Source organism: Coturnix japonica, chromosome Z (genome assembly GCF_054131305.1).
Source record: "Coturnix japonica strain WE chromosome Z, WE-NBRP24, whole genome shotgun sequence".
Taxonomy (NCBI): domain Eukaryota; kingdom Metazoa; phylum Chordata; class Aves; order Galliformes; family Phasianidae; genus Coturnix; species Coturnix japonica.
The window spans coordinates 21849413-21866458 of record NC_140702.1 but is presented as its reverse complement, the minus strand read 5'-3'; the positions used below and the strand labels follow the sequence as shown (position 1 = coordinate 21866458).

At 36.7% G+C, this 17046-nt stretch overlaps 1 protein-coding gene across 1 annotated transcript; it reads right to left on the bottom strand.

Moving 5' to 3' along the window:
• Positions 1-796: 796 nt before the first annotated feature.
• On the bottom strand, positions 797-16709 carry LOC107306302 (uncharacterized). The gene is made up of 4 exons (XM_085529699.1): positions 16652-16709; positions 6444-6592; positions 5055-5085; positions 797-1235 (listed from the first exon to the last, which is right to left on the bottom strand). Exons 2-4 carry the CDS (start codon positions 6522-6524, stop codon positions 1009-1011), a joined length of 339 nt encoding a protein of 112 aa, XP_085385825.1. The 5' UTR covers positions 6525-6592; positions 16652-16709; the 3' UTR covers positions 797-1008.
• Positions 16710-17046: the final 337 nt, after the last annotated feature.

Genomic DNA, 17046 nt, shown 5'->3' with positions numbered 1-17046 from the left:
ACAAAACACCTCCATATTTAAATAAATAAATGACAGATAAAGACACGTCTGCTTTGCAAGGTTTTGGCATTATCTTGAAAATGGAGCCAGTAACACCTTAAGTCCTACCTAGGATTATGCTTCTCTCCACAGAGCTGCTATTTAGAGTAAGCTTTTACTTTACAGAAGCATCTCCCAAACTAATGTTTGATGGACACTGTTCTCTTTTGTCAGCATAAGCTGAAATGCAAGCTTTCAAACATGGTCCCCTCCATTGCTTAAGAACAGATTCAGCCAGTAGTGATGTGGACACCTTAAAGTAGCATTAAATAGCTAACACAGAAACTGAATCAATTTGCTGATTGCAGTCAGTAATATGAATATAGCCAGTAAGAAATGTTTTTCTACTTTTTGCCCATTCTCCTAAGGACATTATTAAAATTCTATAGGGTAGGAGGTTGTAGTCAGAAATGCAAGCTCTTCTTTATAATATAAAATCACTACCTTTCAAAAGATCCAATCTTTCATTTGAAGGTCCTTTTTTCACTGCTCATAACATCTAATACTCAACATTTCTGGATAGAGTACCAACCTCAGTTTTGTGAGGCTGCATATTAAATTCAATCCTTTCCAATTTAAGCTGTTTACATCTGCTGAATTACCTTGAGTAAGCCTTAAATAACTAGAATTCACACGAGATTATTCATGCTATTTGTTATTAAATTAAAAAGAGGAAGTAGACATAGTTGTGGAAAATAATGCCAAGCTAAATGTGAAGAGTCATTAAAAAAAAAATAAGATACAGTACTGACTTAAATGCAACTCAGAAGCAGAATTTGTTTAATTTTATGAAATTTTAAATTCTGAGAATTCACAGTTTTGGGCAAGTACATTGTGCTCAATAAAATTGCTATTAGCAATTCCTTCATGATTCTTTGTGATCTGTCTAGAATGAGATTACATAAATACTGGTACAGATGTGAAACGATTACTGAGACATGGCATTTATTCATTGGAATTAGTCCTGATTTATGCTGCTAAAACTGACAGCAGGGTTTTGCTGTTGGTTGGAGCAACGTGCATGAATGAAATTGGAGATGGCTGCTGTGTTAGGCCTTTTCTTTGTCTGTATGTGTGCAAATACACAGGCTGGATGTGGCTCTGGGCAGCCTCGTCTGGTGGCTCGTGACCCTGCACATAGGAGGGGGGGGTTGAAACGAGATGATCACTGTGGTCCTTTTCAACATTCTGTGATTCTGTGAAATAGAATAACAGTAATAGAAGAATATAATAAGTTTGAAAAATGGATCAATAATATTTTGCTAGATGGTAAAATGTGACTTTAGAACAGGTTTAAGAACCTTCTTGAAAAAAATTCTGCTAGGTTCAACCTGAAGAAATCCCCTGTGCTTCTGATGTGTGCTTTTCATCCTAGTGCAAAGTATCCACCTATCACTGTGTGTTTCAGTGCATGCACAAGCAAAGTCAGACCTCTCTTGCTTCCAAACAAATAACTGTGCTATTTTGATATCTTTTGCATCTCTAAAGAATAATAAATGAGGTAGGAGTATGTTCCTTATTTTGCACACATTCCTTTATTCCAATAGCTAAGACATCAGTAAGAGTGGAGTGTAGTACTTGGGCAAGAGGCTAGAAATCCTGTCCAAGATCACTCTGAAACTCAGAACAAGAAATTGAACTTGTCTCACCTTTTTAGCCTCAGACTCAGCTATTACAGAAAGATTCTGTACCATGAATGTGCTTAAAAAAACACTGCTGGGAACTGCTGCTAATGTAGAATCATAAACACATAGAAACAGAGAACTAGAAGGGACCCATAAGGAACATCAAGTCAAACTCCTGGCTCCACTCTAAGCCACCCAAACTCTATGTCTGCATGATGTCCTGCAAATGAAAGGGATATAATAAAGGATGCTTAAATATTAACTGAAGCAGTGTCTGAAAATTAAGTCTCCACTCTTCTGAGCGATTCATCTCTAGGCAAGATAATAATATGGATGCTCAACGGTTATATGTAACAGAGAAGGGAAACCAGCTCAAGGGCAACTTCTAACTTCTCAATAGAAGAGCTCACCCTAGAGGAGGGAAACAAGGACCTAGACCCCCCCAGGAATGTCCATAGGAATCTTGCACCCTAGGAAAGACTACCAAATCGTATCTTATTTTGTGATCGAAGCAGAAGTGAAATCCTGAAAATATTTACCTCTCCAGAACATTCATTTATTTGTAATTTCAATAAGAAGGTTGAAATTTTATACGTAAGTGATAATGATTGTTTCCTGGTAAGGTTAGTGAGCCAGATCAGTACAAGATCCAAAGCTAATATGGATATCCAGTAACTTAATTCAGAGTTTAAGACCAGTGAAACTAGTGCTTCACAGTGATGCTTTTTTTAAATTTAAATAATTTAAATAATTGACTTAATTTTGAAATTATTAACTGACTTAATTTTGAAATTATCTGTATACATCCATAATGTTTTTGTAAATAAGTCTTCTCTAAAGAATATTTATTGTTATTAAGCATGCTTATTTAAGGATGAAAAGCTACATCAGGACAGCACTGAGAGACTGCTTGAGCCTCTGTGGACCCAACTCTTTTAATTTTTGAGCTTTTATACAGATATCCAGAATCATACTGACAACACATGAATAGATGTAAAATCTGTAATAACCTGTATACTTTGAGGTTCCTTATGGCAGCTAACACTATTACTGGTTTTGAGGGTACTTGTTTCCCAAAGGCCTGACATTGTTCCCAATGAAATCTTGATAAAAAGGTCCTTTCAGACCTATTCCATGTTGAATTGAGACCAGTGCTGATGATCTACAGTGTTTCTGGAGGGTGACGAACCTGTGGTGTAATAGCTGAAGTCTGAGATGAAGGATACAAAAAGTTCAAGAAAAGAAAGAGACACAGAGGACAACATCCAAAGTACTATCAATTAATTGCACTAAGGAACAACAACAATAACAAAGAAAACAAACAAACAAAAAAGATAAGGGACTGTATTTTATACAGAAATACAGTTCTGTAGTCTTCAACCACTGCTAGAGGGCTCTGCATAAATATCTTTACAAAATATGTCACAGTACCGCATCTACTCATGTTACAGGCTCCTACTCCTGAGTCTGTGGAAGAGCAGAGACACTTTTTGACATGGTTCCACTTCAAGAGCACATTGGTTACTATGGTGCTTGGGACACAAAAGTTCTCCATGCCTAGATTAAAGGTGTGCACTCACATATGATCAGGTGCAAGGCTATATATGGATCTGTGCTACCGAGCAAAAAAAAAAACAGTTTGTAGAAGCAACATGCTCACCTGTGTGACTGCTCACTTCACTCATCCCCCTGCACTCAACAAAAAGGCAGTGTTTTTCCAGCTTGTCATAATGAGTTTAGTTAAATCTGTGCATCTCGTAAACAGCTATAATAACCTTGGGCTCTGCATGTGGGTGTTCTAAAACAGTCTCCCCAGGATGTGCTGAGGGACTAATTAACTAAATCATAGTGATTTTAAAAGGCTTTTGTATATAACATTAAGAATGTACAGATATGGTGATTTCATGCTCTTGGTTTACTTATTAATTTATTTTTAAATTACGTGAATTCCTGCAGCTACATTCACGTGATGAACATGAGCAGGCAAAGTGAAGTCTGTAGCACTGCTCACTCTACATTCAGTGCCTCCCACTGCAACCTATTCTGTATATCAAAGGTTGCCAGATACATCCAGAATAGCAGGATTCTGCCTACGTTGTACTGCTCTTTGTTTTTTACCAGCATCATCTTTGCTTCCATGGAATTCAGCTAATACCAGTGATATCAAACTCACAATTAGGTTCAAATATTCCTAAAACAATGCATTAAATCTAAGCACATTCATACTACATTCTCATATACTTGTAAATCAAACCACCAGCTATTGGATTCTTCTAAGGCATGGCCTTTGTTCATAAAAGAAACTGCCTTCCACTCCCAAACAGGGTATCACCATTTAAACTGTGTGACACTTGCTCAGTGTAAGTTCTTGAACAGAACTCAGCAGTTATTGTGGAGAATTTCAGCATGTCACTGTCACTCCAAAAATTTAACACCATAAACAAGCTCATTGCCAATGGTCAGTGTGCAGAAATATACTCAGAACAGTTTAATTTGCTTGTGACATAATAATGCAGGAGTTCCAGTGTTCCATTTCACCTGTTCTTCAGGCTACTGCATTGTTTTGATGCAAATGTTGTTGTTGCTCTTATCATTTTTACATTTAGAAACTACTGCTGTTATAGAAATTAGGAAAATATGTTTGAATGAAGAACTGTCGAAGATATAATACATGGAGATTAATCTGTAATAAGTGGACCTCTGCTCTTGTAGACCTGTGCTTAGCCCCAGTGAAGAACATGAATAGGAGCAGTATAGTTGCCAGGCACACTTGTGTGGTATAAGTAAAATATTGCTATAAGGTTGTTAAGAAACAGTGATAACACCAAAATAGTCGTGGTGGTTGACACAATTGGGATGGGAAAAAACTAGCACCCATCTAGTCAAAGTAATGAAAAGGTATAATAACGTTCATAATGAAGTATGACTTGAACCTGGAATATAAGATACAGACGTTATCACCTCTCTCACAGATAAAAGAAAATTTGTATGTATTTCCAAAGAAGGTATGAATATACTCATGCTAGCAGTGAGAATAATTTCTTTCTTGAACTTGTTGATTGCATTTGGACTTGTTTCTTGCTGAAAAAAAGTTTTTGAATAGGCCCATACTCGGAATCATTAACTGTGTTCCAAATTTTTGGTATAAAAAGGAATGTCCAAGTACTCAGATATCATTCTATTTGCATCAAATATCTAAAAGACAGACAAAAAGAAAGGCTTGCTGGAAGCAGCAGAGAAACAAACTAGTGGATTCATAGAATGTGTGGATAACTTCCTGAAGCAGATGGAAAGCAAACTGCCAAGAGAAGGTGACGCACCTGACCTGTTGTTTTTAACAGGGAAGGCCTTCTGGCTGTTGTTTTTTTATGATTTGCTCTTTGCACTCACCTTGTTGCTGGGATCCATCCTGGTGGTTTGCCTGTGGGGAGAGAAGGGTCAGTGGTCACAAGGAAGGCAAGAGTTCTCAGTCATTGGGGACGAAAGTTGGATAATCAGAAGAATGGACACTTTATATTTTTGTAAGGCTGATTTTCTCATATTTAGGGACATGCTTGACAGTGCCTCTTGGGAGGCAGTTCTCAAAGGTATAGGAGCACAGGATGGCTGGGCATTATTCAAGAATGAAATCTTGAGGCACAGGAACCTATGTGCCAAAAGGCAAGTCAGTAAGGACAAAGAACAGCCTGGTTGAACAGAGCAATTCTTCAGGAACCCAGAAAGAAAAGGAGAATTTATAACCCTTGGAAGAAGGGTAAGGCAACTCGGGAGAATTAAAATGATGTAATGAAGTTAAGCAGTGAGAAATTAGAAAGACCAAAACTTAGCTAGAACACAACTTGTCCATCATATTGAAAGAGTGTCTCTCAGGTCACAAGTGCTAGGATATGAGGCACCAAGATAAGTTCCACAAGGGAGGTTTAAATTAGATATCAGGAAAGATTTATTCACACAAATGGTGCTTAGGCATTAGAACAAGCTGTCCAGGCTTTCTCCATCCCTGGAGGTATTAAAAAGATGTGAGAATGTGGCACTTATGGATGTGGTTTAGAAGTAGACTCATAGTAGGTAAATGATTGGACTTAATGATATTGAAATTCTTTTCATACCTAAATTCTTCTATGATTCTATTATTTAGACAAACGTGCAGAATACATTACTACAAGAAAACACATTAAAATAAATGCTGGGTAGCTAGAAGGCTTAACTCAGTACTTCATGATCAGCTCTGGTAGATTAAGGTTCTACTGCCTAACACTGTGAGAATGTGTGGGGAATGGTCAACTGGAAAACATAATAATATAGGCAAAGAAATGAGGAGAGAGATGTTAAAAAATGTTATTAACAGGAAGTGTTCCAGACATATATACTTTACCATACCTCCTTGTCTCCTCATGTCCTCAATAAATATGTAGGAATGAGCCAGTGATAGCAAAATCAGGACACTCCAGCATGAATGTACTTGATTATTTCAGTTGATGTGGTATTCACCATGGTAAGTACATTTACTACAGTTATCAAGTGTAGCATCTTTAAAACATAAGTTGTCTTTTTAAGAAAAGTGGCCACAACTTCTCAAAATTAGAAACACCGTTAGATAGATCAATTAAATATATCTTTCCTCTGTATTTTACACGTCAAACATTTGTACTCTATTTCTCAAGTCTTCCCTTCTGTATTCTTTTTGTTCTTCCTTTACCACCCCCACCCAAGTGTTGTTTTTTTTTTTTTGTTGTTTGTTTTTTTTCCCTCAGTTTATTCTCAGCTATATGTGATTACCTGATATAGCAGCAAATGTAGGCTTGTTTCTCTGAAGGCTTTTTTCTTCTCTAAGAGCACACTCAGCATACTGCAGGACATTATCTCTGAGTTACAATAGTACTGACACCTCACATTGCAGATGTGGTGATCATGTTTGTTCCATTTTCCTGTTTGTGCAAAAATGAAAATCATTACTTCAAATGTGCATCCAGGCAAACACATACTTGTTTTCTATTTCCATTGTAGCTATTAATCCTGTTGCCTGTTGGGAAATGAGAATGTACACAAAGCTGTTGTAGCAAGCTTCATCTACTACAAACTCTTTATGACAGAACAGTATTGACTTCAGGGAAATATTCTTAGGTAACATAAATCTCCATGCTAACATGGTGAGTGGGGCCTGCGGTGGATATTGACTAAATATTTACCCTTTATTTCTGGAAATGACCATATGACATCATTTCTGCAGTCACAAAGTAAATATTATTTTCATGTTTGTCTGAGGTAGAGCTCAGATTTCATTAGCTGGAAAAAGAAAACAGAACAGATGCTAGTGTGGTTTTTTGTTGTTGTTGTTTGGTTTTGTTTGGTTTCATGGTGGAAAGCTAGATGACTTTAAAAGCAGTAAGAAGCTTAAAGCAAACTAAAATGGAGAGCAGGCTGCTGTAGCATGTTAGGAGTACAGTGTTCAGATGTAGTGGAGTTGCACGTGTTTTAGCACACTTTTTCTTTGCTTCCTTTTGTATTAGGTAAGCAATAAGCTGCTGCAAGGAACTTTTTCTTAGCAATTGGTCTCTAGTATGAATGTGAAATGAGAGCAGCTGGACAGACTTACACAAATCCCCAGGGATGAGTCATAGCCCCAAGCAATTGCCCTAATTTTGAAAGCTGAATCTGGCCACATAGCAGGCTGCAACTGCTGAAATAATTACTGATGCTGAATAGAGAACATACATTTTCAAACCAAATTATTTGGACATGTTCAAATGGATGTGTTCATGGATGAGAAAACTGAGACATACTTTTAACAATGATTTTAAAATTGCTTTATATCATTTACAATGTATATGTTTATTAAGATTTTTATATGTTGCAGACAAAAGTGGAAGCTGTTCAAGTGTATCAGGCTATATGTTCAGAATGCAGGCTTTTCAGAAACTACTCAAAGATCTTTCCTCCCAGATGATTTACTTAAACAAATGGCTGGACTCATTCTATGTAATATTGTTAATGAAGTGGAAGATTGGTTTTTTTCTTCTCTATTTTGCTTCTGAAAGGGTATCCTACATTCCCATGATGTGCATGGGAAGGAAGATGATCCTATCTCCCAGAGGGCAGGCCTCTATTAATCTCCGCTGTTATCTCACTGTAGATAGTACTTTCCCTGGGCATCTCTTTCCACAAACCTTTTGGAGTATGGTATTATAGATTTAAAATGGTCCATTTTCACTCCTCCAAGTGATATCCTGTGTTTTCAATCTAATATGCATTCAGAACATGCTGTCCACTACAGAATGACAACTACTCAAAAAATACACTAGGAAAATTAGGTTTTCAGGTTTTCCCCTTCCTTGCCAATCTCCACTTAAAATAAACATAACTATTACATTAAATTTCATGGATCCTGCTCTTAAGTGGAGAAATCTATAGCTAGAAAAATAAAATTAGTGCTGAGATAGCCTTACTTTTCTTAGTCTACCTTTCTGGACATAAATAGTCTGCAGTCTTTCAAGAATGTTATTTCCCACTGTAATTCACCTAATGGCAGTGGACTACGCTTTGTGTCAACAGTTTCAAACCTTGCTTATATATACCCTGAGAATAAGCATGCAGATGCCAGCGTTGAATATATATATATTAGCAAAAATGAAATGTAATTTTCAGGGTTGTGATTGCCTTTTTGTTAGTAAAAATTCAAGCCTGGTACATTTATTACCTTTTCTGATTCATAATTGGAAAGAAGTCCAACAAGTAGGAAGTTTTTAGGCTATCTCCAGATACTCTTACTCTTTTCTTTTAAGTAATCTTTGGGAGGAAAGGGACAAGGCAATTGCTGATGTTCAGAGAGTCTCTTGCACAACAGCCAAGCAAACCACTCATCTACATGCTTCTACCACCGGTTTCCCCACTGTCTTTGGAATTAGAAAATCTTAGAGAAATATATCCAAAGATGGTATGGATCTGCCTCCACAACAGGAAGCCTGACTGACTGTTGCTGGGAGTGCTTGATGAATCTTACCCAGGATGTTACAAAAAACTCTTCGTGTTGAACACCACTCTCATCTATAGCTGAAAGAGTTAAATTTCATAGAGAAAATTGTAAAAAGACTAAAAAAAGATCAATGTAGATAAATACTGACAGTGAACCAAAGGAAAAACAAAAAAACAAAAAAACACCACAGAAATGCATACCCTTGAGCATCTTAATCCATGCATTCCACTATCAGAAGGCATCATGACCTAGAATCCAGAAAGCCATTTGAATGAGATACTGCCATGCATACATCAAAATTTTCTGCAGCAAACCCTTTGGTGTCCTGGCATGCATGAGGAAGAGGAGGCTCAAATCTACTTGTTTTGCATGGTTTGCAGCAAGGCAGCAATGTAAATAAATACTTTGGAAGCAATCCACATCTCTCACAGCTCAGTAAGGTGTGAGAATTTAAAACCTGTCCTCAGCATGTCATGTTCTGCAGCAGCTGTTCTACTACTCACAGTTTTGCAACATCAACATTTTTTGCCTCATAACTGGTAACATTTGGACTGACAAGAAGATATATATCCACAGTTAAAGATGTAGAGATGATATGAATTAGAATGATATGAGGGAGGGAGGGAGGGAGGGAGGGAGGCAGAAAGGCAAGCGGGCAGGATGGAGGAGGCAGGAAAGAAGGCAAGCAGGAAGGAAGAAAAGAAGGAAGGAAGAGAAGGAAAAGGAATGAGAGGCAATGGATATTTTCCAGACCTGACTGCATTTATGCCCTCTTCTCATGACCCACAATACACTTTCTTTCCTGTCCTTTCTTGGACAAAGATTTCCAAGCTGGCTGAAGTAATTGTTATTAGAATAAAAACAATGGAATTAGAAAACACACTGAAAAGTTAATGAACCTAATTGCAGTTGCTTCCCTTCGAAAGAAAAACAGAACAATCGAACTACAAACCAAAGAACCAAAGCTTTCTTAAAGTATTAGGTTGAAAGATCCTTTTAAATCAAGTTCTTAATATGGCACAGCACTGATTCTTCCATTTCTCATGCAGACATTCAGATAGTGTAAGTGAAAAGTGGGAAGAAAATATTTGCAGTGATGCCGCAGTACACAAGTTTCTGTTCATTTTATCAAACACTATGGAATTGGGAAGGGTCATCAGAAAAGTTGAATGTGATGCTGATATGGGGGACCTGGAAAGCTTATTTTTCTTTGAGAATCCTCTTATATAACTTGCATATACCTTGACATTATTGCTTGCAAAAGGTATTACTTCTCATTCTGATAATGAAGCATGGCCTGCTGGAAACAGAACCAAAAGAAATCCAGAAACACAGCTTGTCCTGAAGAAGCAAAACGCAGGTGACACACACTCAGAACAGTACAGCCTTCATGAGCTATGTATGGGAAAATAAATCTTCATACATTAGTATATCAAGCATAAGTCAAGAGTGAAATCTCTTATGTGATCCTATGTTTTGTCTTTTGTCTTTCAACACTATGTTCTAAGAAACCTATTCTACAGCATTACTCTTGTCTCAACTCCCAGGCTTTTATTCAGATGCATTCTGGAAGATGAGCTCAGGCCCCCAGAATTTTGGATATTTGGAAAACCTTCTAAGTCAAATCTAGGCATAACTTTTAACCACAGAAGTTAATTGCTCAGTGCTGCAGTTACTGGTACATACAGGCTTGGAACCAAACTAATCCATCCTACTTTTTTTTTTTTCAAATCCTAAAGAAATGAGGGGGAAAATGAATGCCCTGAAGGCTTAGTTGAAAACTGGGTTTGTCAAAATGAAGAACATTAATTTTCCAATGATTTTCTAATTCTTCTCATGTAATCCAGGATGAACTCTAAGCCCATTTTCCTGCTGCCTTTACTTGCTGATGGCAGAACAATGTTGAACATTGTAGTGAACAACTTTAAAGAAGGCATTTTAGAAAAATAGTAATAATTTTTCTTGTAGTTTGATTTTACCACCTGCCACCATAGGATTCTCTAAACAACATTACTGAAATCCTGTTTATAAATTAACATTATGAAATGAGAAAGAAACTATTTACTCTGATGAAGTATGGCATTATCTAATCCTACCTTTGCAAACTTTTTTTTGCCAAGGAGTCTGTCTTGCCTTCTTGAAAACAGCATCAAAAGAGAAAAGGCTAGGTAGAGTATAAATATAATAAGAATTATATAAGATATTATATATAATAATATATATTATTATTTAAGAATATAATAAGAAATATAACTGTTCTTGAAGGCTTTAGTATACATGTCAAACCACGCAGAGACAAAACTGAAGGTTTGCATTTCTACCTGAAAAACTAGCTTAACAATAAGCTTTATATAAGTTTGTAACATTTTTCTTCCTTCCAAGATACATCATTCAGTTTTGTGCTTCATAAAAATCTTATCATGAATTGGGCATGTTGTAGGGATATGAAAGATAAGGCTCTCTTCAGGCATCTGCATGAGACAGGGATGAGCTGGTGCAAGCCAGGTATTAGAGCTGAGCGCCTTAGTGTTATCACTGAGGGTATCATACGTGCTGTGAGAAGATTAATTTTGCTCTCAGCATAAAGCAAAGTAATTATGTTTTTCCCTGATTTATGCTAACATACCTGTGTTCCTATGGATATCTCCTGAGAGCTGAAAACCAGCACCATCATGTGTGTTAATCAGCATAAGGGTCATTACCTAGTGCTTTTATCAAGCAGTATGACACATTCAAATGTTACATTTTGATTTAAGAAACTGGATTATTTTCTAACAGTTATATTAGAGGCAGTCTACATTAAAGTAATAACAACAAACAAACAAACAAACAAAACAACCCCCCCAAAAAACCAACCAACCAAACAAAAAAAACCCAGCTCTACACTTATCTGAAAGGTTTTTCTAAATGACATGTTTTATTGGACTTACATGTTACTATTGCTATTCATAATTAATGGAAATGTAGCAATTTTTCACTAATGGCAAGCAACCTCAGCAAAGAGCTCTTTGATTGTATTATATTTATCATTATTCATCTCAAGAACTAAAAATGCACTTAACCTGTAATTAAGGTTACACAAGAAAAGCTTTGTAAATACTGCAATTGGAAAGTGTCTTTCCAACATAACATACTACCATCAGGCAAAAATATTTACTCTAAGGTATGTCTCTTTGAAATGAAAAAAAAAAAAAAAAAAAAAATTGTGTTTCTGAAGGGGGGAAAAAAAAAAGGTTAAAATCCTTAAATGTAGCACTGCTTTCTTCCATCACATCCTTCACACTTACCTGGTGAACACTGAATGCCCAGTTGATGTTGCACGTAGCAGTAAAAATGCTCAACTGGTATATACAAAAAACATTAATAGAATGCAATTTCTCTTGCTGGGGATGTGATGAATAGAACCAACTGGGAAACACATGTGATGGACAAAAAGTGTTTGCAGGAAAAAAAAAGAAATCCAAAAAGAGTTTGCCCAAGAACTGCCCCATGGTGTGATATTATACTGCAAAGTGTGTACTTGGTTCATACTGTATGGTGGATGGATGCTCTTGGCTTTGCCTAATTTCTGTCCATGTTTGTTCTTTTTGACATTCATTCTTTTTGAAATTCACTCAGTTGATACTGACTTACAGACTTCATGCAGAATATATGGACGTTAGCATGCTAGAGAAGGCAGAGAGCACACCCTCACCTTCCCATGCTCTCTGAATACACCCTGCCTGGTCCCATGCACACATAACTTCTGCCTTGACAGTAGCATAAATAAATCTTTGCACCATTTCAGAACTACTTCTCAAGCTCATGAGAAACAACACTTTTTCTTTAAAGTAATCAAAATCAGAGTGTTAGGTTCAAATATTTAGTCAGTCTATTCCAAACAATCTTCTAGAGATGATTCATCATATAGGCATGGAATTGTATATGATTACATATAACAGCCTAAAAAAGGATTATTTCTAAGTTATTTTTCCTTTTTTTTTTCCTAGCAGTTCTTGTATTCATCTTGCAGACATGGAATTATTTAATCACATATAACAGTCAAAAAATAGTATTTGAAAATTTCACTTTTGTTTCTAGGGATCTTTGTCTTTGATTTATTAAACAAGCTTTCAATTCATAAGCAACACAGAGTCACACTTACAAGAAAAACAAGGACTGTTGTGTTGAGGACCTAAAGGCCCCTGACTGAAGAATGATCCTGGGATGGAACAAAGTATTCTGACAGTTTTAAGTGTGTTCCAACCCAGGATCATGGGGTAGCATGTATCAACAACCTAAATGTCCCTGAAGAATAATCCTGGGATGGAACAAAGCATTTGTATAGTGGCTGTAGTCACAAATGTTTTGTGGAAAGAGCTGACCTTGGTAGTTTGTCTTGTTTTTGCAAGAACTTGTTCACAAGCAGATGTTCCACTTTGGCTCTGTGTCATGTGTTAGTTGCACGGGAATGGCATGCAAGTGGAAAAAGCCTTGCAAAGTGGTTGCTGTCAGCCTACACCATTCTCCAATTTTGTCCACAGACACAGCATAAATCTAGCTGGAACAGGAGTGTTTATATACACTCTTACCTGAATTTTATAAAGTTTTCAATTTTGGTTTACAGTATTGATTTGCAACAAGAAAATCAATAAAATATTTTTATGGACAAGAAAAATATTTCTCATCCAGTCCCTTCTTCTAATAACCTCTTGCTAAACAGAATAAATTTTCTAGGATGCAGAAAAGTACCATTTGAAACTTCAGACATAATGTTCCCATTAATATTAATATGTTTTTGTGCCAAAAAATATAATGCATATTTAAAGCTAATTATGCACAAAAGTTAAAGCTAATGGTAACGTTTCCTGTAAGATAGATTGAAAATGTCTCAAGGGATTCTGGTATAAAAACATTGAAATACTGTAAGGAACACATAAGTGCAGATGTGGTGATTACTATGTTAAAAATATTCTTGTATGGTATTTAAAGTTTCAACAGTTCTATCTGTAAGAACGATTGGACTCTTCAAGTTTGTATTAGGAAATTTAAATTGCATTCCATTATGTTACATTAATGTATAATAAAGCAGGATTCTGGTATTATCACTCCATTAATCATGTCACCTTGGATTGTCATTTCTGGATTGATAATCTATTTAGTGATGCATAATCAAATCCATTTTGAAAAACTGTCTTCATGCAGAAAGAATATTTTCATATTCCATTTGGGTGCAAGAAGTTTTATTACAAAAATACTCATTGCATCTCTGTACATTCAGTAAATCATAATGCTTTACTTTACAGAAGTTTAAATAACAGACATTTCTGAGATCCCTTTTGTTTTCACAGTACATGAACTCTTCCATCCCAAAACTGATTTTAAGAATAGGACCTTTCTTTGCATCTGTGATGATAGTGAATGTGAGAAAGGCAGCTTCTGAGGTTTTAGCAACTGCCATCATTGTCTCCACAGTCAATACTTTAGAATTATAGAATCGTTCGGGTTGGAAGGGACCTTTAAAGGTCATCTAGTCCAAATCCCCTGCAATGAGCAAAGAAATTCCTCTGACAAGTGTGGGTACAGGCTGCACTCAAGGACTTCATGGGCTGTCTTCAGCCTCCTGAATACGTAAGTTAAGCTATTTTATGCCTGACCTTTGGCTTAAGAAAGGACTCCCAATCACTGGAGAAGTGATTATGTTTTATCGGACAGTACTTGTATTATCCCAGATGGAGGAATAATTTGGATTTTGCAGTTGCTGGACTGGGGAGATGGAAGTCTTCAGAAAAATGGAGTCCAGAAAGCTGATCTACCTCCTCCCAGGCCATCAGTCATAAAGGCATGAACTGCTTGCTGAGGAGTCTCTCTCACCACTGCCTGTACAAGAAACTTAACTTGCCTATGTCTGAAGCTGATCATAATTAATGAAACTCACCAGCAAATTTTACCATAAGCTGCAAAAATAATATTCAAAGATCTGCAAAACTGAAGAGATGGTTAAGATAATGTTCTGTTTCCAACTGCTGCTGTTTTGATAGACTATCTTTTTACAATTTATAATTCAGTGGTGAATCTATGGACCAACCCATACATAGATAGTATTTCAAAATGCAAAGTTCATTCCTGTTCAATATTAGTAACAAACGTTATATAAATAGAGTGAAAATGTAAGATCAAAAATTTTACATTAATATTAATTTTACAGGCAGTTCCTAGTTTTGTAACAGATTCACATTCATAACACTCAGCTTTTTTTTTTTTTTTTTCAGCAGAGCTTAAACTCTTTTATTTCCCATATAAAGGGGTTTAATGACAGGATGTTTTCTTATCTGCTGTATTATTATTGCAGATTTGTTTGCATGTATCAGAAACAGATACATAAAGTTTTGTTTTGTTTTTAGTTAAAAATAAAAGCTATGATGAAACATGATTAAAAACAAACAAACAAACAATAAAAAACTTCCCATTAGCTGCAGTAGTGGAATTCCAGGGTCACAGCCTGAGCCAATGAGTGGGCTAAGAGAGTACATCAGTGCCTGGAGCTGCAGGGGGTTCTGGAGCCACCCTACTTCAGTGCAATCTGATCAGTGCGGGTTCCCCCTTATCCACATCCTTCTCTCCTGCAGTGTGTGACTGTACAAAAAGGAGAGGGTCACGTTGCTCAGCTCGTCCCTATTTCCAAACTGTTATTGGAAGGGGTGAAGTGACTGTCAACTGAAAATACAGCTGTGCTAGAGCTCTTTATTTAAAAATACTCACTGCTTTTTAAAACATTGAAATTCTGTGTTCTACAGACGCTCAAATCTTTTATACATATATATATATTCTATTGAAAGTGGATCTATGACAGTGAAATTGAAAGATCAGCACAACACAGGTAAAAGTCAGTATAAGCAGAAAAGCAGTGAGGCTCACTTGTTTCAGGTGACTGGTGTTTCCAATTAGAATAAATAATTAGGCTTAATGATGTGCTCCACTACACTTCTGAGTCCTTTTAGCCAGCACTTCACTATCTGCCTTCCACACTACTGTGCCCTCATGTAGTGAGGAGCCAACCCCTGGGTGGTGGGAGCTGTTGAGGTCTTGCTTGTCCCTTGGTGTCACCCTGCAGCAAGAGGAGGGAGCACCTCTGCTGCCCTCCATCCCCTTTGGCCTTCTGTGCTCAGTGCTGAGCAAAGGCAATGCGGGCTGCCTGCCTTTGGCTGCTATGTTCCCTGGGCGTCTTCCTTGACATGAGGTCTGGGCTGGGCTTCAAGCCACAAAGCAAGGATGTTCCACACTGAGGAGAGTGGGAAGGTGTCAGGGAGTTATCTAAAACAATCTATGTCCGTTACGAGGCTGGGGGGGCAGTAGGCCCATGGGAAAGGAAAGGGGAAAGTGGTAGGGAGATGGGTTTGTCCTCAGTTATCCTTGTGGGATATCCTTGCTTTATGCACTCACATAGAGCATTTCTTAGAAAGAAAAGCTCATGGAGAAAATGTAGTTACCACAGAAACAGTTTTCTGTATTCTGAAAGGTTATCATACTACATTTTTTTTTCATCTTAGGCCTCTGAAGATTGCAAAAGCCATTCTTCCTCATTCAGCATGTCATTTAATCTCTCCAAGTATGTTCAAGATTACTTTCATTTTTTGATGGAAGCCCTTAGCAGAAAATTATGGGCTGCTCTACTGATACTGCAACTCTAACAATGGTTGCAAGTGCCAGTTGTTCAGTAGTTGGTTTTAGCTTCATTATAATGTCATTTGCCTTCAAATATTGGTATTTTTCACTGCTTCTGATAAGAGTTTCAGAAACTTCTTTCCTGATTCTGAAATACACTTTAAATAATCTCTGAGCTTCTGTGTTCATGTATCTGTAAAAAGTATGAAATGGGGGTTTCTATTTTGGTCTTCATTTTCTAAACTGATTTACTAATATTACAAATTTGGAGACATGTAGAAGTCTATTGTGTTATTAAATTAATCGATGAAAATGTTTTCAGCATCAGTAACAAGCCTTGATTCTGTGTTAACTGTTCTTCCTGCTTTACCTGCAGCATTGGTAGAGAAGCCTTTGGATAGTTCTATAGACTGCAGCAACACCGCATCAAATACTAGGAGAGAAGAAATGAAGAGAAAGATGACTAATAGTTGGGTGAAATAATACATTAACACAATTATTAAACAGTGATGTGGTTTAGGTTTCTGACTGGTGAAAACACAGTTGTGCAATCATTTTATTTTATTTTATTAACTGAAAGATTTTCTTTCTATTTCAATTTATTTTTCTTTTATTTTTCACGTTGGATGCAAGATTTCTCTGAACATGGAAAAGAAAAATAAATATAAAAATACTCCAGAGGAGTACTTTGGAATGGGAGTATATAAAAACTGCTGAACAACACGCAAAAGAAAAAGCTATAAAAAACAAAGACTCAATACTACA

What these genes read in the sequence shown, in the direction of transcription:
- LOC107306302 (XM_085529699.1), bottom strand. Translation starts at nt 6,524, where the DNA reads ATGTCCTGCAGTATGCTGAGTGTGCTCTTAGAGAAGAAAAAAGCCTTC. An exon ending in TACATTTGCTGCTATATCAG is followed by an intron (nt 5,086 to 6,443) that starts GTAATCACATAT and finishes CTCTCCCCACAG; the next exon opens with GCAAACCACCAGGATGGATC. An exon ending in GGATGGATCCCAGCAACAAG is followed by an intron (nt 1,236 to 5,054) that starts GTGAGTGCAAAG and finishes TCTATTTCACAG; the next exon opens with AATCACAGAATGTTGAAAAG.